This window comes from Crinia signifera, chromosome 1 (genome assembly GCF_055691185.1).
Source record: "Crinia signifera chromosome 1, ASM5569118v1, whole genome shotgun sequence".
In the NCBI taxonomy this organism is placed as follows: domain Eukaryota; kingdom Metazoa; phylum Chordata; class Amphibia; order Anura; family Myobatrachidae; genus Crinia; species Crinia signifera.
The window spans coordinates 455,030,934-455,052,233 of NC_139217.1; the positions used below are offsets into that span (position 1 = coordinate 455,030,934).

General features: G+C 46.9%; 1 protein-coding gene across 2 annotated transcripts in view; it reads left to right on the top strand.

The window, feature by feature from the left end:
* MYO5B (myosin VB) overlaps positions 1 to 20,381 on the top strand; it is a 169,446-nt gene extending 149,065 nt beyond the window's left edge. Inside the window, exons 24-40 of one of the 2 annotated variants that reach the window (XM_083155107.1) lie at positions 63 to 211; positions 445 to 564; positions 1,878 to 2,018; positions 2,472 to 2,531; positions 3,899 to 4,135; positions 4,399 to 4,487; positions 5,680 to 5,757; positions 6,890 to 7,088; positions 8,270 to 8,363; positions 9,665 to 9,808; positions 10,654 to 10,805; positions 10,982 to 11,071; positions 11,934 to 12,084; positions 14,019 to 14,307; positions 14,865 to 15,039; positions 15,613 to 15,693; positions 18,452 to 20,381. In XM_083155107.1, the coding sequence (XP_083011233.1) occupies positions 63 to 211; positions 445 to 564; positions 1,878 to 2,018; positions 2,472 to 2,531; positions 3,899 to 4,135; positions 4,399 to 4,487; positions 5,680 to 5,757; positions 6,890 to 7,088; positions 8,270 to 8,363; positions 9,665 to 9,808; positions 10,654 to 10,805; positions 10,982 to 11,071; positions 11,934 to 12,084; positions 14,019 to 14,307; positions 14,865 to 15,039; positions 15,613 to 15,693; positions 18,452 to 18,604 (2,402 nt within the window). In that variant the 3' untranslated portion in view covers positions 18,605 to 20,381. The remainder of the gene's footprint in view (positions 1 to 62; positions 212 to 444; positions 565 to 1,877; positions 2,019 to 2,471; positions 2,532 to 3,898; positions 4,136 to 4,398; positions 4,488 to 5,679; positions 5,758 to 6,889; positions 7,089 to 8,269; positions 8,364 to 9,664; positions 9,809 to 10,653; positions 10,806 to 10,981; positions 11,072 to 11,933; positions 12,085 to 14,018; positions 14,308 to 14,864; positions 15,040 to 15,612; positions 15,694 to 18,451) is intronic. The other variant, XM_083155112.1, reaches the window with a different exon arrangement.
* The last annotated feature ends 919 nt before the right edge of the window (positions 20,382 to 21,300 follow it).

Consider the following 21,300-nt stretch of genomic DNA (forward strand, 5'->3'; position numbering starts at 1 on the left):
TCGCCGTCGTATTGGTTTGGTGGACATCTGTAAATCCGTTTCTCTGTTTCCTCCCTGCTAAGATGAACTCACCCAGAGCGCACTCAAAGAAAACCAGCAGATCCAGAAGGATCTGGAGGAAGAGAGGTCTCGCTACCAGAACCTGGTAAAGGAGTACACCCGCCTGGAGCAACGCTATGACAACCTGCGGGAGGAGGTCACTATTATCAAGGTGAGTGGCGCACAGTCTGCGGCGTGAGTGTAGCAGCCGTGCATGGTAGGTAGTGCGGCACCACAGCTGCTCATTATCTTTCTGTGCATTATAATACATAAAGGGTTGATAGCTGTACCTACTATAGTACGTACAGGTACAGCACTGTACTTCCTATATACAGATAGGAGCGTATATTTATAGAATCCCAGGGCCGTTACTGATTTGTCTTATTGTTCATACTTATATTGCAGCAAGCACCAGGCCACCGCAGAAACCCATCTAACCAAAGCAGCCTGGAATCCGACTCCAACTACCCCTCAATATCCACCTCTGAAATCGGGGACACAGAAGATACCATTATGGAGGTGGAGGTAAGGATGACACCAGTGCTGCGGGCACCACAACACTCCCCCTGCATCAGAGCTTCCAGTGTGCCAGTTCAGTGGCAGTTCTTTCTATACAGAGCAAAAGAATATATCTCCCACGGTACATTTGGGAGTCATCGATGTGGGCGGGTGTGCATTGTAAATTAAGTCCTTTCTGGCGCAAGTATCCCCGAATGAAGAGTCTAAGATATCTCTTTAAAAAACAATAGTATTCATCATAGACCAGAAACTCAGTCACATCGATAGCGTGAAAGGTTCCAGTCCGATAGAGCAGTTCTGCACAACATTTTATTACACGTTTCACGGGACCACTGCTCGCTTCTGCAGACGGTTTATGCTTGTGTTTTTTCTCACGGTACAAACCCCACATCTTGGGGGTAACAATAGCACACTATGGGGGTCTATGTACTAAGACGTGAAGAGAAATAATGTGCCAGCCAACCAGCCCCCAACTGTCATTTTTTGATACCCAACATGGCAGTTAGAAGCTGAATGACTATTATTTTATCTCTGTCCACTTTATAGCTCCATACACTGGTCGCTCAGCGATAAATCGCTCAGCTGATGAAAACAAGACACTCTGCTGGGGGATGCAGTTAGTGGCATGAGCATGTGCAGGGCTGGCCCCAGGAGCGTGCTCCCGGCGACCGTCGCCCTGTACGAACGGGGATGTGGTCGCTCGGCGACCAAATCCCTGACGATTTTGGCTGAACTCGCCCCCCTTTCTCCAAGCCTTGGTACATAGACCTCTTTATTTCGTACAGAGTGGCGTAAAGCTGTTATTTTCTCTTTGCACATGTCACACAAGCCATGCAGCTGCCCACCAGAAACCTCTTAGACCAGGCATGTCCAAAATGTGGCCCGCCAGCTGTTGCGAAACTACGCATCCCAGCATGCCTTGCAAAAGTTTTAGCATTCCCTAATAGCAAAACTGCTGGCAAGGCATGATGGGAACTGTAGTTTCACAACAGCTGGAGGGCCATAGCTTGGACATGTCTTAGATAATCTATAAAGCTTTCTTGTAACATGTTTCTTACTGGTGTACAAATGCTCTGAAATAGGGGTATTTCCTTACCAAGTGGCAAATGCTTGTGTGACACCAACGTACAGTACATTCATATTTTGTGTTAAAATGAGACACACCTTGGTTGGGATACGGTCCCTATGAAGGTCATATGAACGTCGACACCAGGGTTGGAGAGTCGACAGAAGCATTAGATCGACAATGGGAAGGTCAATGTGAGTTTTTCACGTTTTTTTGTTAGAAGCAGTTTCATCTCTATGATTACACCTTGCAGGAAGCTGGGCTGGAGAAGGCAGCCATGGACATGACTCTGTTCCTGAAACTCCAGAAGAGGGTGCGGGAGCTGGAGCTGGAGAGGAAGAAACTGCAGACCCAGCTGGACAAGAAGGAGCAAGAAGAAAATAAAAAGTCTCAGGTAACGACACCGATTTCTCTGCAGTTTGTAACATGAAATCCATCTGCTGTATAACAACTGCTGAAGCCAGTGGTTGATCCAGGAGTGTCGCAGATGTTACCATTGCCTCTTTGGTTACATTCTGTGCCGTGGCTGTGATATTACAGAGTTGTTATCCTCTCTATTCTGTTACGTTGTCGCCACGGTAACAGCACAGTTATTGATGCCCCTCCCTCCATGAATTTCACATTTGCATGAATGGACAGTTAACAGAGGCGGGGCATTGACAACTGCCTCTTTGAGGCAAGTGGTTGTCAGCAAGTGGATTTCAGGCCGGGACTGTTGGAGTTTTGTGTAATTTTAGTGTTAATAAGCCAATCTTGTAAGAATGAAAAAGTTGTTTTGCATTATACACATTGTCAATGTCTTTCTGTGCGACTCCACTGAATGTTTTTATGTATTCTGTGTATCCAGGTCATTGAAACCACAAATGAGGCAGACCGTGACACAGACATCGCATACAACAACCTGAAGGTAAAGAAAAATATGTAGCTCAAATATTATTTTACGCTGCTTCATCCCCTACAGATGCGTTCTACTGTATATCCTTGCTGCAGTCGCATTACACAGTCCTTCTAGGCGCAGCGCGCTGTGGTATGACTGTAGCGCAGAGTGTCATTTTGTGCAACTTTTTGTAGTACAATTTGTCCGGTTCGCTTCACAGCTTCTGCTGATTAAAATTATGATGGAAATACAGGACATCAGCGACATTAGTATAGTATTCTGGACCCATCTGGGCAGAGATTTTTTTATATCCTTTCTCTTTTCCCATTTATCTCACCTCCCCTCTTCCCCCCCTTTACTCCCATCCCTCCATCCTTCCAGGGTCTGTCCCCATCTCCCTATATTCTACGCACTCCGCCTTATCTGCCAGCTCGGCAGGGGCTATATTAGCTCCTGATGTCTAATAAAGGTTATGTTGGAATCTAGAACGTTTCTCTTATTGATATATAGTTTGAACTTTACTATGACAAGCCACCGCCAGCAGGTCTTCCAGCGCATGATTTATAGACCCGTCTCTTTTCTTTCCATCTCACTGTACAATATCTAGGAGTCCTAGCAGCAACCAACCCAGGGAAACAAAACAAAATAATTATACCGTCGCATTTATGAAAAAGGAAGGGGGAACCTAGAATTTCCTTTAAATACATTTAAGTGCTATAGAAAGGGAAGGAGCCACATAAAGGTCCTTCGCTCTCTGTGCAGGACAATCCCATCTTATATAGGTAATAAGCCGTATAACAACCCACAGGCTTGATTCTCAGCTGTTTACGCTTACACAATGGTGGAATTGCACAGGGTCTCTGACGAGGACCAACGGTTATCCTATCATGGGCAGTACGGACGGTGTAATGGTTGGCATTACTGCCTCACAGAGGCCATGGGTTCGATTCCCACCATGGCCCTATCTGTACGGAGTTTGTATATTCTCCCCTTGCTTGCGTGGGTTTCCTCTGGGTACTCCAGTTTCCTCCCACAATCCAAAAATAATATTGGTAGGTTAATTGCCTCCCAACAAAAATTAACCCTAGAATGTCTGTGTGTGCATGTACGTGTGGTAGGGAATATAGATTGTAAACTCCACTGGGGGGGACTGATGTGAATGCTTAAATATTGTCTGTAAAGCGCTGCGGAATATTTGTGCGCTGTATAAGAAACTGGTAATAAATAAATATTACTGTTAATCAGGTGAGGCAGGGATGTTGTCTCACCGTTACGCAATGAGAAATGACATTTTTCTCCAGTGATAATACAATTTTAAGCACATCGTATGGGATACCCAGATGTGTCACAGAATCCTATCTCCTTACTTACTATCCCCTCTCTAACAAAAACTACAGAGGCAGGAGCTGGAATCTGAAAACAAGAAGCTAAAGAATGATCTTAACGAGCTGAGAAAAGCCATTGCGGACGGGGCGTCCGAGCAGGACTCTAACGAGGAGCCCAGCGGTTACACCCTGCTACTCAATCAGCTAAAGTCCGCTAACGAGGAGCTGGAAGTGCGAAAGGAAGAAGTTCTCATCCTGAGGACGCAGATCGTGAACACTGCTCAGCAGAAAGATGGAGAGAAGGATGCGGTAAATAGATGCAGTGTTTTGTATTAGTGTCTGCATACCCCGTAAGGTCCCGATCGCGACAGGACGGTCGCAATTTGGGGGACAATCCCGAGTGTCATTGCGTTGAGGTCTGTCCTCACCTTCCATATTGGGAAGGTGCCTCTGGTGCATGCTGCCAATTTTTAGGGGAGTTGGGTTGGGGGTTCTTGTGCTTCTTAAATACTAGACACTGACCCAAGGGTGGGGAACCGTTCTCCTATAAACTTTAATGCCATTTAATACAGGATTCAGAGGCGAACTGGTCCAACAGCAACAAAGAAATGGACCAAGATGATGCTATTGAGGCGTATCACGGCGTCTGTGAGACTAACAGGTAAATTCTACACGGTAGAGCGCTATATACAGGGAATAGGGTTATATAGCAGCTGAAACCACTTTATGTCCATGCTGGGTTCTAGGTGTATATTACTGCTGCTTAGAGGTGCTATACGACTTGGGCAAACATTGACTGAAAACCCTTTCTTTTTACCTTTTTCTTTAAACTTTGACAAAGCGAAAGGGCCAGATTAATGTGTGTAAGTAAAGGAACAAAACCATGCTGCACTACATATGGGGCAGATGTAACATGTGCAGAGAGAGTTAGATTTGGGTGAGGTGTGTCCAAACTAAAATCTAAGTTGCAGTGTAAAAATAAAGCTGTCTAATAAGTGTGGGCTACATGCAAAAGCAGACTGTATTTACCATGCACAGAAAATAGAACCCACCCAAATCTAAATCTCTCTGCACGTTACTGTACATCTACCCCACCTGCAGTGCAGGTTTTTTGCGTTGCTTACAAACATGAACCAGGCCCAAAGTGCAGCTTCACACAGATTGTTATTTAATCTTTCACTCTGAATAAAGAGATTTTAATTAAAACCGGTTCGAGTCCCAGGGTTCCATTGAGAGGAGCAAAATGCCTTTAACATTGGCCACCTTATGTTGGGGTGATCCTAGGAACCAATTGGGACAAGGAAATTCGGATGTAGCCCTCGGATCTGTAATACTGTCAGGAGGCATCTTTTCTCTGCTTGTGCTTCCTGCTATGTTAGCATATTAAAGTATGCTTTTAGAGTACAATTCTAATTAGACCCAATATCCTGATGGGATTTTATGCTGAGACTGCTGTCAGTTAAGCTGCTGTGACATCACTGATCCCAGATGAATACAAATGAGTAAATTCTCTAGGAAACAGTGGTTTAGAGTCTGATTTCTTGAACATTGGTCAGGCAGTGCCTCAGGAATATCCCAGGATGTAATAGTCCATTGACGGGCCCCAAAGACAAATTTGTGTAAGGCCCATTCGTTTTATGTTTGCTTCCAGTTCAGCTGCTGCCACAGAACAGCTAGAAACAGGCCAGTGAATGGTGTGCATATACTGTAGGGCACTGTTAATCTAAAATACATGTTATCTCCGTGATCTGCCAGGTGCACAGCGCCCCCATCCTGCTGATCTCTCCCTTCCGCTCTGGTGTCTTCCTCTCCAATCTCTGTTCTTTCTCCTTTTATCTGTCCTTTCTCTCCAGAAAGACTGAGGACTGGGGGTATCTGAATGAAGATGGTGAGCTGGGCCTGGCCTACCAAGGCTTAAAGCAAGTGGCCAGGTTGTCTGTCCTTTTCTTTTTCCATCTATTGCTAACTGCTGTCTCATCTGTCACATCCATCATTGCTGACCTGTCATAGGCTCTTCCTATCTGGTCACGGGAATACTTCCCGCCCACGATAAGGCTCAGCTGCAAATAATCATATAACCCTTTAGTTATTGCAAATATCACGCAGCCATTTGTGTGCTCGCCATATTCATACAACCACACTGCACAATACCTACAAGTGGTAACTTTTACAAAGCATGCCACCTTCAGGCAACTTTAGTGTGTCTGTTTGAACCTTACTTTATTGTTTATATAACACAAATGGTTCTGGTCTGATCTCTGCATTTGATGCAGATAGTCAGTCAAAATCCAGTAGTAAAAGTAATAGGAGGGCGCATACAGACCACACGTCAAAGCTGCCTGCGGGTGGATAATGTATTGTTCTTTTATGAATGTCTCTGTTGCACAAAGATGATTTATTGTTTATTAGCTGCTAATCATTACAAAGAGGTTCTCGAATCTCAGTAGCGACAGGCACAATGGTCCTGATTCAGACCTGATCGCTGAGCTGGGAGTCTTCGGACAATCAGGCAAACATTGCCCCACCAGAGTGTTAATCCGCCCCTGTGCACGGCTGCCAGGGGCGGATTAACACTCGCATTCGCAATCACCCGCCATTGAATGGATACCACCACCCGCCGTGTGTAGCGGCCGTGTAGGTCAGTACTCAGCGGCTGTGATGATACTGGAGTCTTCGGGTCCGGCGCTGACAGCAGTCCACCCCCTGCAACAGCCGGGCCTGTCTGTGTTACTTCAGTCACTCCCAGAAAATGTCCGGGTCCGCCCTCAAAACGCCGGATGGCTATCAATCATCTTGTGAGCGGCCATGATAATCGTCAGGGATGTGAATTCACATTCCTGCGAAGAGGTCTGAATCGGGCCCACTATGCCACCAGCCACCTGTGGGGCTTATGTGAGCTGATTCTCAGGCCCAGAATACAGAGAGCGGCAGCCACAGTGTCTGCTTCCTCCCACACTGTTATTCCGGTATCTGTAGTGTAACGTGGGCACAGCCGGCTCACAGTTATATATGAAGATGAGTTACCAGGTCTGGTTACCGCTGATTACCGCTGTCATCTCACAGGCTCCTGGAGGCCCAGCTGCAGGCACAGACCAGGCAGCACGACGATGAGGTGGAGGCTCTGACCAATCAGATCGAGTCCCTGAAGGAGGAGCTGGAGAATCAGCAGCAGGTTATGTTCCAGGCCCTCCAGCTCTCCCCGGAGGCGCAGGTGGAGTTTGGGCTTCAGTACGAGATCACCCGGCTCACCAATGAGAACCTGGTAAGAGTACGCTACTGATCAGCTTCCTACTGCCATGTTACCGGCTCTGTTTGGAAAATGAGTAGAAGATGATTGGCTGGTACATTCCGCCACACCACTTTCTCTCTAGGTTTCATACATATGCCCCATAGTCTATAACTAAACTTTATGTGCTGATTATGTAACAGTATATAATCCATATAACAGACATGGTCAAAGGAATTTAATGTATCTAAAGGAATAATTCAGCTGCAATGTCCAGGTGTATGTAATAATGTAGATAACCTCAGCTCTATGCAGTCATCATTTCATTGGACATTTATTGAAGGCCGACTTATGGTAACCCTGGATACTAGGAGAGGAATGGTCAGTTATACCCCTTTCACATTGCACTTGTAAGCCAGTATATTGCCGTTTTTTTTTAAACAGTACCAGCTGCAATGTGAAAGGTCCCCAGTCAATTTACCGGTTACAGAATACCGGCATTTGAAAACGTTTTAAAAGCAGGATCCTACACGGTTCTGAGCCGTTTTTCCTGCAGTCTGAACGGCCCAGAACCGGTTTGAACTACACATGATAATCTGCACAAGGGTCATTGGTTGTATCCCTGCATGTTGTCACCGCCCACAAGCAGGAATTGCACAATAGAGTTTTATTGCAAAGAAGCCGTTTTTTAACGGGTGAAACGGGTTGAATGTGAAAGGTACATAAACAGTGATATACTGGTTACAACATGCAATGTTGGCTTTTGACCCGTTTTATGAAACGTTTACAAAAATGGGTTGAAAGCAGGGTTGCAATGTGAAAGCAGTATCACATAAACGGCATTGAGCCAGTAATTTGAAACGTTTAAAAAAAAAATGGGCAGACAGCCTTAACCCCTTTCACACCGCATAGCTTAAACGGTATATTACCCGTTTAAGTGCGGTCTGAAAGGGTTATTACCGTTTCAATGCCATTTTTTACCATCACTTTTTTAAACGTGTAGGATCCTGCTTTTAACACGTTTCAATATACCGGTATTCTGTAACCGGTAAATTGACAATGGAGCTTTCACATTGCAGCTGTCCCGGTTTTAAAACGGTAAAAAGAAACGGCAATATACCGTGTTAAAGCTGCAATGTGAAACTGGTTTTACTGTCCCAGAATTCTTTATATTGTTACTATAAAAGGATTTCTAACGTGCCCACATTCATTCACAGGACCTGAAAGAGCTGCTGGAGAAATCGGAGAAGAACGAGAAGAAGCTGAAGAAGCAGCTGAAGCTCTATCTGAAGAAAGCCCAGGAGTCTGACGGTACTGGTCCAGCTCAGATGACTGACACGTATATGACGTATAGCCTGCGCTATGCACAGGCACGCACACACACCTTTGGTGCCATAGCTTTAGGAAGGTTCCTGTAATCTTTCACCACTGTTAATGTATCAGAGTAGGAAGCAAAGGAGGGACCAGAACTTCATTGGCTAACGGAACATTTTATCGTATTTATCTAGTTACGCTTCTGCGACAGTAAATCTAGTCCTAGTACTTTGTTTGCCTATTAGGTATCTGGTCAGAATGTTAATATGGACGTAGGGGGGGGACAAGAAAATGTCGACATGGTTATAATGGGCCTTATTCTAGTGCACTCTTTCTGACAAAATCCTTCTTAGATGGACAAAACCATGTGCACTGCAGGTGGGGCAGATGAAACGTGTGCAGAGAGAATTAGATTTGGGTGAGTTATTTTGTTTCTGTGCAGGGTAAATACTGGCTGCTTTATTTTACACTGCAATATAGATCTCACTTTGAAGTAAAACCCCCACCCAAATCTAATTCTCTCTGCACAAGTAACATCTGCCCCCCTGCAGTGCACATGGTTTTGTCCATCTAAGAAGGAATTTGTAAGAAAGAGTGAACTAGAATAACCCCCTTTGTCAACAGTTAATTTTTCTGTGTTACTGTAGGCAAATATATGCAAAAAAACTGTCGACATGTTTGCTGCTGACATGGTAAATGTTAACATTTGTGAATGCTGACATTTTGTTCGTCGACCGAATGTCAGTGTCGGCATTCAGACCCTGCCGATATTCTGGTGTCCAATTTTCCTTCACAGCGATTACAGTTCTTAACAACCAGGGTCCTCATGCAGAGCTGGAAGGAAATCTGGCGTATGTGATGTGCAGGGTTGTACGCCCCTTGTGCTGCACCCACCCTATTAGTCACCGTCAGACTGGCACATGTTCTATACTATGTGCTATCACTGCTGCCCACACACACCCTCAAAGAGCTTACGGTGCATGAAAACACCCGGTATAACCCAGTTACGCCTCTTCAGTCCTAAGTACAGATTCAGTCATAATGCTTTTCACTTTGCCTTGCACTCACACTTCCAGAGAGAGCACAGGGCAGAAACACGCAAACGCACCCCGCAAACTGGCGTTCATTCAGCCCGCATCAGACCAGATATCTGACCCCTTATATATAACCATAGCCAGCAGGCGTCACAGTAGTGGGCTTATAACAGTCTCATACAGTACGTACATTAAAGCTCATCCAATCACAGGTCCTTCCGGGGCACAGGTGTATTTATTACCTCGTTGTTCATTCTCGGACAGGCGCTCCGGATCTCATCCAGCCAGAGAGGAAGCATCCTGAGCTCACCAGGCAGGTGACGGTGCAGAGGATCGAGAAGGACTTCCAGGGGATGCTGGAGTATTACAAGGAGGACGAGCCTCTACTCGTCAGGAAACTCATTTCAGGTCAGTCCCTGTAGAACGTGTGGTTCTGAGTATGTACATTGGTCACTGTAAGGGACTATGAAGGCGGCTGCAGGTAAAGTGGTGCTGAGCTCTCCCCAAGGTTTTGTACCAGGGACTAAGGTACTATTGCTGCACCATTGAGTCAGCGGCTGTTAAACATCCAAGTGTGTTATTACCCATCATAGGCCAATGCTGCCTTATTTCTAGCGGTAGTACATACTGTGCGCCCTATTATGTATATTGTCCCCACATGACTTACATAGCTAAGTTATATATAATTGTGTGTAACATTTATACAAAAAGGTTCTTTATATCATGTAACAGCAGCCAGTAAAGAACCCACTGGAAGCCCCAATATTGATGTCTTCCCAGATAACGTCGTCTCCTGTGGGTGTATAGTAACATTTTCTGCCCTGGTCCCTGCCCACACCCTGGCATTCCTAGACAGCTGCAGGTAGCATTTATTTTCTGGGCATTAGTTTAGCAGGGAAGAAGGTAGAAGAGAGGCAGCAGAATGAGCCACTGAGGCCCCCTGGTGGCTGCTCTCTGTTAGTATATTATTCATCTTCTCTTCTGGTTATATTGATGTAGCCACAGAGCATGAACACAGACATTTAGTTCCCTGCAGACAACACACATTAGGGGTGATTCAGCATGGTTTAAAAAAGGGCCAAATTCAGCCCCATTCCTATGGTGGGGGATCTGCACATTCAAGTATTTGCGCATGTGCAGACCCCCTGTCCGAATGCCGAGGCGTTCCCACTGGTAGGGGAGGCAGAGGGTGACTTTGTAGAGCTGGACCAGTAAGTATGGAGCATCACTCACCATTGCCTTATTCCCATCAGATCTGAATCCCCAGCTGATCTCCACATCGGTGCCCTGCCTGCCGGCGTACATCCTGTTTATGTGCATCAGACACGCAGACTACATCAATGACGACCAGAAGGTGCACTCCCTCCTCACCTCCACCATCAACGGCATTAAGAAGGCGCTAAAGGTACGGTAAAACGCCCTCATAATACGGTACATGACAATTACACATAAAAGATCCACTTTTGGAACCATTTATAGTACACATATTACCTGGAACTAGTTTGTACTGGGCAGAATTTATGTGTAAATCATAAGCGAAAATGATTGATCTATTACTTACGCTGTTCCTCTCGTGATCAGAAACAACACGATGACTTCCACATCACATCTTTCTGGCTTTCTAACTCCAGCCGTCTCCTGCACTGTCTGAAGCAGTACAGCGGGGATGAGGTGAGTACTTACCTACACTACTTGCCCAGAGCTGGGTCATTCATCGTCCACCACATGTACAGCATTGCCCACCCATAACATAGTCACGTAGTATATTTATCGCGTGTCGCACTACCCGCTTCCTCAGGAGTGATCCATACTACACACTTTTATAGATGGAACTGACCTGGACAGACTGGTCTCTCACCTACACTTAATACACAATATGGTGGGGATACTGCATGCTCGATCTCTTTTATTCCTTATTTGGCACCAGTAGTGTAATTACGTCATCACAACATACAGATGTGTCCCCTTACATCTAGCCTCCATGCACATTAAAACAGGGCTTCTAGTCATTCCATTCCGTGACTGGACATGGTAACGCCAAGTGCCTTTTTGTGAGACTTTCTCTTTTTTTGCTGAATTTGTGTGTTGTTAGCAGCAGTATGTGGATGAGGCGCACAAGCAGGTTCTGCTGATTAAAATGATATGCGGCATGCCTATATTCTGTGTGTGACTACAGCAGTATCTGCATATGAAATGCTATGCTACAGTGTTTTTCCAGTAAAACACTGTAACATAGCATTTCTTATGCATACACAGGCTCGGTCATGCACAAAATATAGGCATGCCACATATCATTTTAATCAGAAGAGTCTGGAAAAAAAAATCTAAAAGAATATAAACAATAAAGAACAAAAAGTCTCATACATTTCAGTGTGACCCTTTAGATTATAAATATGTGAGATGGTTAAATAAGCATCAGTTGTTAATAAACCATAAATGACTATACATGAGGTCATAGTGCCCTTTCACGTCCTTATTGTAGTTTCTGGGCTTAAGGTCAGAGAACGTAAAGTGTCACCTTCTTTATTTTCAGGGGTTTCTGACCAGTAACTCCCCCAAACAGAATGAGCATTGCCTCCGTAACTTTGACCTCACAGAGTACCGGCAGGTCCTCAGCGACTTGTCCATCCAGATCTACCAGCAGCTCATAAAGATTATGGAAGGTCTTCTGCAGCCAATGATCGGTAAGTGAGTCGCAGCGATGGGGGCTGTCCAGTCTGGGACAGACTGACGATGGGCCGTAGATCGGAAAACGAGGACGATGGACGATGATATTAGTAGGGAAATCTACTTTTCTATAATTGTACCCTTTGTATTTATTTACAGTTTCTTATATAGCGCAGCAGATTCCGTTGCGCTTTACAATTGTATTTGGCGGGATGCGGTTAATTTCCCGGCGGTCGGGATCCCGGCGGTCGGAATCCCGACACTGGAATCCCGACCGCCGAAATCCCGAAACTTTCTCCCTCCGTGGGTGTCCACGACACCCATAGAGGGAGAATAAAATAGCGTGCCGAGCGTAGCGAGGCACCGGGCCCGCTGCGTGGCGAGCGCAGCGAGCCCGCAAGGGGGGGCGATCCATGTCCCCCCCTTGTCGGGATTTCGGCGGTCGGGATTCCAGTGTCGGGATTCCGACCGCCGGGATCCCGACCGCCGGGAAATCATATCGGATCCGTATTTGGCATGTATTTACTAAAGTATGGATCAGATCAGATTCTACTTATCATTTATCTAGCGCCTTCTAGAACACAGGTTCTCAAACTCAGTCCTCAGGACCTCGCACAGTGCATGTTTTGCAGGTCTTCTCACAGAGGTGAAATAATTTTAAAATGTGTCAATGAGTAATGAGTGCACCTGTGCACCTGCCGGGTGACCTGGAAAATGTGAACTGTGTGGGATCCTGAGGACCGAGTTTTTAGAACCACTGGAGTCTGCTCTCGCACGGCTGCCTAGGAAGAGTCTGCACTCGCAAGCTGCCTAGGAAGAGTCTGCACTCGCAAGCTGCCTAGGAAGAGTCTGCACTCGCACGGCTGCCTAGGAAGAGTCTGCACTCGCACGGCTGCCTAGGAAGAGTCTGCACTCGCACGGCTGCCTAGGAAGAGTCTGCACTCGCGCGGCTGCCTAGGAAGAGTCTGCACTCGCACGGCTGCCTAGGAAGAGTCTGCCCTCGCGCGGCTGCCTAGGAAGAGTCTGCACTCGCGCGGCTGCCTAGGAAGAGTCTGCACTCGCGCGGCTGCCTAGGAAGAGTCTGCACTCGCACGGCATCCTAGGAAGAGTCTGCACTCGCACGGCTGCCTAGGAAGAGTCTGCACTCGCACGGCTGCCTAGGAAGTGTCTGCACTCGCACGGCATCCTAGGAAGTGTCTGCACTCGCACGGCAGCCTAGGAAGAGTCTGCACTCGCACGGCTGCCTAGGAAGAGTCTGCACTCGCACGGCTGCCTAGGAAGAGTCTGCACTCGCACGGCTGCCTATGAAGAGTCTGCACTCGCACGGCTGCCTATGAAGAGTCTGCACTCGCTCGGCTGCCTAGGAAGAGTCTGCACTCGCACGGCTGCCTAGGAAGAGTCTGCACTCGCACGGCTGCCTAGGAAGAGTCTGCACTCGCACGGCGTCCTAGGAGGAGTCTGCACTCGCACGGCTGCCTAGGAAGAGTCTGCACTCGCACGGCTGCCTAGGAAGAGTCTGCACTCGCACGGCATCCTAGGAAGTGTCTGCACTCGCACGGCATCCTAGGAAGAGTCTGCACTCGCACGGCAGCCTAGGAAGAGTCTGCACTCGCACGGCAGCCTAGGAAGAGTCTGCACTCGCACGGCTGCCTAGGAAGAGTCTGCACTCGCACGGCTGCCTAGGAAGAGTCTGCACTCGCACGGCTGCCTATGAAGAGTCTGCACTCGCACGGCTGCCTATGAAGAGTCTGCACTCGCACGGCTGCCTAGGAAGAGTCTGCACTCGCACGGCTGCCTAGGAAGAGTCTGCACTCGCACGGCTGCCTAGGAAGAGTCTGCACTCGCACGGCTGCCTAGGAAGAGTCTGCACTCGCACGGCGTCCTAGGAGGAGTCTGCACTCACAAGGGTAAAAATCAATTTAAATATCTGAAAACTTTTTTTCCTTGGCAGTTTCGGCGATGCTGGAAAGTGAGAGCATCCAAGGTCTGTCGGGAGTGAAGCCAACCGGCTACCGTAAGAGGTCTTCCAGCATGGTGGATGGCGGCGACAACTCCTACAGCCTGGAAGCTGTCATCCGTCAGCTGAACACCTTCAACACAACCATGTGTGACCACGGCCTGGACCCAGAGATCATCCAGCAAGTCTTCAAGCAGCTTTTCTACATGATCAACGCTGTAGCGCTGAACAACCTCCTGCTGCGGAAAGACATCTGTTCCTGGAGCACTGGCATGCAGCTCAGGTAACAATACTGGTCACCTAGTGTATACATTGCAACGTTTCTTAGCTGCCCCACTAGCCACGCCTCCAGATGACCCTGAGGTCATGTCTGCTTTAACCCTTTCAGTGTCATCATCTCTGTGAGAGATGTTCCAAATATCCACTAAAAATGCCGGCGTCGCTCACATTTGTTATATAAATTCATATAAAAAGTGTTGTGTAAAAAAAAAGATTACATTTCCTACAGTATATACGGTAACATTACAGGTTTTATTATGATGAATAACAATGTTAACACCTATTTTGACAAATTCACTTGGCACTCAAAGGGTTAAAGGTTTTCTTTCAGTCGGCTTCATCAGGAAGACTTAAGTATAGTAGTTCAGGACAGGAGACATATGATGCACTGACAGAAATGACCACTATCCTGTCCCATCGGGATGTCGCTGTACTGGGTGTGGCAGATCTCTGGTGTACGGCCAGTGAGAGATCACAGGGGTAGTGGGCTTGTCATGCTGTTGCTGTCCCGTGTGAGTATTGCTCCGGCACTGTACCCTCTCCTATCTGTGCCTTGTGCAGGTATAACATCAGCCAGCTGGAGGAGTGGCTGAGGGGGAAGAACCTGCACAACAGCGGTGCGGCCCAGACAATGGAGCCCCTGATCCATGCCGCTCAGCTACTGCAGCTGAAGAAGAAATCCCAGGAGGACTCTGAAGCCATCTGCTCCCTGTGCACGGCGCTCACCACACAGCAGGTGAGTCACGGGCTGGATAATGCCAACAGCACTGCCCGGAGATTAAGGGGTGAACTCCGTTATTCCACCATTAAGTAAAACCTACATATTGTTTATACCAGCCCTCGCCCTCCTTCCACGTCACTATAAATGTACCCGTGCCCATTCTTCTAATCCATGAGAACAGGTGGGCAGTATGGGCAGTAACATCTGGGCAGTATGGCCGCCACTGTATCCATGGTGATATGTGGCAAGTGGGTGGCCTGAAAATAATTATTTTGCAGGTTTAACTTTCTTTGAAGTAAAAAGTTTTAGAAGTAGCTTTAGATCTATAGACGTGGTAGGGTTCAAGGGTAACCCAATTTGCCAATCACATGGTATTGGCTCCGCCCACCAAATGCAGAGTGTCCGTACAGGGAGGCTGAATGGGCAGAGCGTCTGCCGCCAGCCCGCATCACTGTTTTAAGGTAAACTTACTTCACAAAACATATATGTGACTGTCCAATGGGTCCTTGTGTACTTAGTAATGGGGTAGCTGCATATTCCAGTCCAGGACTGAGTCACTAAGTGTTGTCTTTGTTGTCTTCATCACAGATTGTGAAGATCCTGAACCTGTACACACCAGTGAATGAGTTTGAGGAGCGTGTGTCGGTCTCCTTTATCAGGAGTATACAGGTGAGCCGCAAACCACAGTCCTTACATGGTGTCAGGCTGAAGTTACAGAGATCACGGAATGGGCCTTGTACTAGGTGGTTCTGTACTGCCAACATGTATCCAGAGCACATAACAGAGTGCTCTCTGCTGCGCACATAACATAGCGCTAGAGTGCTCGCAGCTGCAGTGCACATAACATAGCGCTAGAGTGCTCACTGCTGCAGTGCACATAACAGCTCTAGAGTGCTTGCTGATGCAGTGCACATAACATAGCGCTAGAGTGCTCGCTGCTGCAGTGTACATAACATAGCACTAGAATGCTCGCTGCTGCAGTGCACATAACATAGCGCTAGAGTGCTCGCTGCTGCAGTGTACATAACATAGCATTAGAATGCTCGCTGCTGCAGTGCACATAACATAGCGCTAGAGTGCTCTCTGCTGCAGTGCACATAACATAGCGCTAGAATGCTCACTGCTGCAGTGCACATAACATAGCGCTAGAATGCTCACTGCTGCAGTGCACATAACAGCGCTAGAGTGCTTGCTGCTGCAGTGCACATAACATATCGCTAGAGTGCTTGCTGCTGCAGTGCACATAACATAGCACTAGAGTGCTTGCTGCTGCAGTGCACATAACATAGCGCTAGAGTGGTCGCTGCTGCAGTGCACATAACATATCGCTAGAGTGCTTGCTGCTGCAGTGCACATAACATAGCGCTAGAGTGCTTGCTGCTGCAGTGCACATAACATAGCGCTAGAGTGGTCGCTGCTGCAGTGCACATAACATAGCGCTAGAGTGGTCGCTGCTGCAGTGCACATAACATAGCGCTAGAGTGGTCGCTGCTGCAGTGCACATAACAGTGCTAGAGTGGTAGCTACTGCAGTTCACATAACATAGCGCTAGAGTGGACGCTGCTGCAGTGCACATAGCATAGTGCTAGAGTGCTCGCTGCTGCAGTGCACATAACATAGCGCTAGAGTGGTCGCTGCGGCAGTGCACATAACATAGCACTAGAGTGGTCACTGCTGCAGTGCACATAACGGTGCTAGAGTGGTAGCTGCTGCAGTTCACATAACATAGCGCTAGAGTGGACGCTGCTGCAGTGCACATAATATAGTGCTAGAGTGCTCGCTGCTGCAGTGCACATAACATAGCGCTAGAGTGGTCGCTGCGGCAGTGCACATAACATATCGCTAGAGTGCTTGCTGCTGCAGTGCACATAACATAGCGCTAGAGTGCTTGCTGCTGCAGTGCACATAACATAGCACTAGAGTGGTCGCTGCTGCAGTGCACATAACATAGCACTAGAGTGGTAGCTGCTGTAGTGCACATAACATAGCGCTAGAGTGCTTGCTGCTGCAGTGCACATAACATAGCACTAGAGTGGTCGCTGCTGCAGTGCACATAACATAGCGCTAGAGTAGTAGCTGCTGCAGTTCACATAACATAGCGCTAGAGTGGACGCTGCTGCAGTGCACATAGCATAGTGCTAGAGTGCTCGCTGCTGCGGTGCACATAACATAGCGCTAGAGTGGTCGATGCGGCAGTGCACATAACATAGGCATACCTCCCAACTTTGTGGTCGCCGGAGCCGGGACATAGCTGATGCGCGCCGAAATTTTCGGGGGGTGACCTTATTTAGGGGGTGTGGCCTATACTCGCAGCCCCCCCCGCAAGGCCACGCCCCCATTTTGACGCTATGGGGGCATGACCCAGCGGCTCTGTGAGCCTCTAGCCATGCCCCCTGGCTGCGGTAAAAGACGCTGTGCGCATGCGCACAGCGTTTATTCCCCGCTGCTTAGCAGCCGACAGGGGGGACTCCCAACAGCCCCCCCTGACCGCGGGACACTGCCGCCCGCGGGTGGGACATCGGGACAGGCCCTAATAATCGGGACTGTCCCACTAAAATCGGGACTGTTGGAAGGTATGCATAGGGCCTTATTCAGATCTGAACTCCTTACAAATTTGTTTGGAAAATGGGCAAAACCATGTGCACTGCAGGTGGGGCAGATGTAACATGTGCAGAGAGAGTTAGATTTGGGTGAGTTATTTTGTTTCTGTGCAGGGTAAATACTGGCTGCTTTATTTTTACACTGCAATTTAGATTTCAGTTTCAGCACACCCCACTCAAATGTAACTCTCTCTGCACTTGTTGCACATGGTTTTGCCCATTTTCCAAACAAATTTGTACTGCGATCAGATCTGAATAAGGCCCATAGCGCTAGAGTGGTCGCCTCTGCAGTGCACATAACATAGCGCTAGAGTGGTCACTGCTGCAGTGCACAAAGCCAGAGTCTGCTGCAGTGCTAGAGAGAAGGCTGTCTCCTTACACCACCCATGAGGGGTGGGTGCAGGGTGTGCCATGCTGGGTTACCCTGTACCCCATGGCCCAAGGTAACTGCACACTGGCTCTCACCCCTGAGGAAAGTAGCTGGAACGGGTACAGTGTATGCAATGCTGGGTTATCCCCTACTCCGTGGCCCATGGCACTGCACGCCCCGCACCCATTATATGGGTGTCAATGCCTCACATGACATACAGGCAAAACCTCACCTTCAGTTTCTGTTATGCAAAATGTCATTTAATGGACTGTGCTAGATAAATGACCGTTACAAGCTAATTGGTTGCTATTGACAACGTCTACACTTTACCTCTCTCCAACACTTGATCAGACTATTTAAAGTTGGACCCTATTCCTGTCCATTTCTTCTTACTGCAGCTGCACTTTGCCATTTCACTTTATAACCTCTGTTTATTTATTATCTATTTCATTCGCAGGCTCAATTACAGGAGCGGAAGGACCCCCCTCACCTGCTGCTGGACTCCAAGTACATGTTCCCCGTTTTATTCCCCTTCAACCCGTCACTGATCACCTTGGACACTGTTCACATACCTGCCGCTCTACAACTCGATTTCCTCAACAAAGTTTAAGAGAGACGCTTTATTTTTATTATAAACAAGAATCCAGCAACAAGAAGAAGATTATTATAGATCCTATTAAATTTGGGGACACAAATTACCGCGTCCTGAGAAATCTCCTCCGCACTGATCCCGCCCTTCATTTTATCCCTCTCTCGGAACCTTTTTATTTTTTTAAAGAAATCGGCCTCTCGCGTGCTGGGAACATCCTCTGTCGTTTACAACCGTAATGCCCACAACTGACCGGGGACAAAATCTATTGTACAGAAGTCACATACGGAGGCACCGGTTATATTTAAGAAATAAAAATTTACAGAGATGATCTAATCAGATTTAAAAAAGAAAGAAACCAGCCGACAGATGATACCTGAATACACTATTTATATCTGAAGCAGCACAGTATTTGTATCAGCATAGAAATAAGGCACAATATTAATAATAATGTTCTAATTGGACAGCAGAGGCGTTTATACTCCCATATCCATGGTGTCATCATCCCTGTATTATACAGCATAGCCATATCTGTTGCTGCGGGTATATATATTACAGGACGCTCCGGTTATCTGTGCCGTGGTGTAGAGCACACACAGACTTGTATGGTTACTATCCTGGTAATGCACAGTATTAGAGATACTAGCTCGTAATCGTCTTTATTCAGCACTGAGCCCTCTTCCCATAAAATATCTGTATATGTCGCGTACGGGAATTATTACCGTATATCGTTAAATGTAACACTCAACGGAAAACGCATCACCTTAAGCACAGTCGCCTGTGGCAGTTCATCCACAAATATTCAATGTAAGAATCGGCAGCGATTAAGGCTTTTAAGAGCCGGTTTCAACATGAGTCCACAGATCTCAGAAATAGGATCTATTTATGCTATTTAATTTTTTTTATACAAGTTTTTATGTAAAAACAGTGGAGCCTCTGGATTGATGATCAGTTAGCGGGAGACGGCTCGGTTAGCCTTTGCCAGCGTTAAGTAACTAATATAGGAAAGTTATTCAGTTAGACCGTGTGATACAATAACTGCGCAGCTAAAGACCGGCGCACACTGCGCTAGAAGAGATTGAGAACAAGGAATTTGAATCCGGTTCTGAGGTTCGGGACAGTGGAACCGTTGCTGGGGCATACCGGAGAGAACAAGGAAACCAGGAGCCAACCAGGGCTGAAATTCAGGATAAGGCTTGGGACGTTGTCGCTTTTGCTGCCTAAAATGATAACAGATTCCTCATACCAAAAGAACCAACTCATTCCGGAACACAAGGGACAATGGATGGATGACATGTATAAAATAACTGAACCTCTTGACCAACATATCTTATAATCATTACAAAGGTGCATTACACAGGGAGGCTAAGGCGTTTTGGATCATAGTAAACAACTGATGGAACATTGACCTGAAATAAGAATTGTTGGCAGTCTCTTATGTGCCGGACTGTATGCAGTGAAGTCCAGCATTTTATAAGCTGTGATAACATACAGGAGAACGCTAGGGGCCGGTGACATCACAGCTATACCGCAGAGCAGCCCCACATGTCTGATATCACTACTAGGTGGCCGCTGCACAGATCTCTTCATTATAATCTATTCTGATGTGATTAAACTAATTGTATCTGACGACGCTGAAAGGGACGTCTGTACGTACACTGCACTGTAATATACATTCCATACATAGATGTATATATATATCGTTATTCCTTTTTGTCTCGGACATAAAGATGCAATGTTTTCCTCTAAGAGCAGATCTGCACAGTATGTAAACGGAACAATAAATTCCTATGTTTTATGCGTAAGTCGTGGAATGGTTACTGGTGTGTTATGTAGCTTTACTGTTCGGTATTACATTACTGGCAGCGATACGTCCTGCAGAGTGGCAGTAATAGGGATGTATGTTCCATTGCCAGACTGCTCTGTGTTGAGAATATGAAAACAAAGTAAAAAAAAATATATATATATATATATATATATATAATATATATATATATACACATATATATACATATACACGCATACTAGTAAGCCAGGTTGAAGCAAAAGCTTTGAAAGCTAGTCTGCTAATTTGTGTTTGTGCATGTGAGAGAAGGATGTAGTTTCACTCTCTGCCAGCAGATGGCGGTGCATACCCTCCAACATGACCCTCTCCATTAGGTACAAAATGCTCTGTTCCTGGACTTCCCCTAACACAGCCCCCCAGTAGGCAGGGCCGAGACCAGTGCCAGTGAATTTGTGCCCTACCGCCCATAAAGGGACAATGGTCCCACAAGGAAGGGGTATGATCACACAATAGTAATGCCAATTAAAATTACAGGGATGCGGTCATTTGGTCTACTGCATTATGGTCGACAGTCATTAGGTCGACATGCTAAAAGGTCGACATGACTCTAGGTCGACATGGGAAAAGGTCGACATGATTCTAGTTCGAAAGGTCATTAGTTCGACAGGTCATTAGTTCGACAAGGTCATTAGTTCGACATTGTCTATGTCGACATTCACAAGGTCGACATGGAGATTTTCACTGTTTTTTGAGCCAACATGTGCCGACAGGCGGTATTTCATGCCCTACAATCCACTAGGGCGTGGTGGGAGAATAAAATAGTGTGCCGAGCGTAGCGAGGCACCGTGCCCGACGCATAGCGAGCGCAGCGAGCGATGCGAGGGGATGCAGTGCACTTTAAACTGTGTCCATGTCGACTGTGTTGACATTC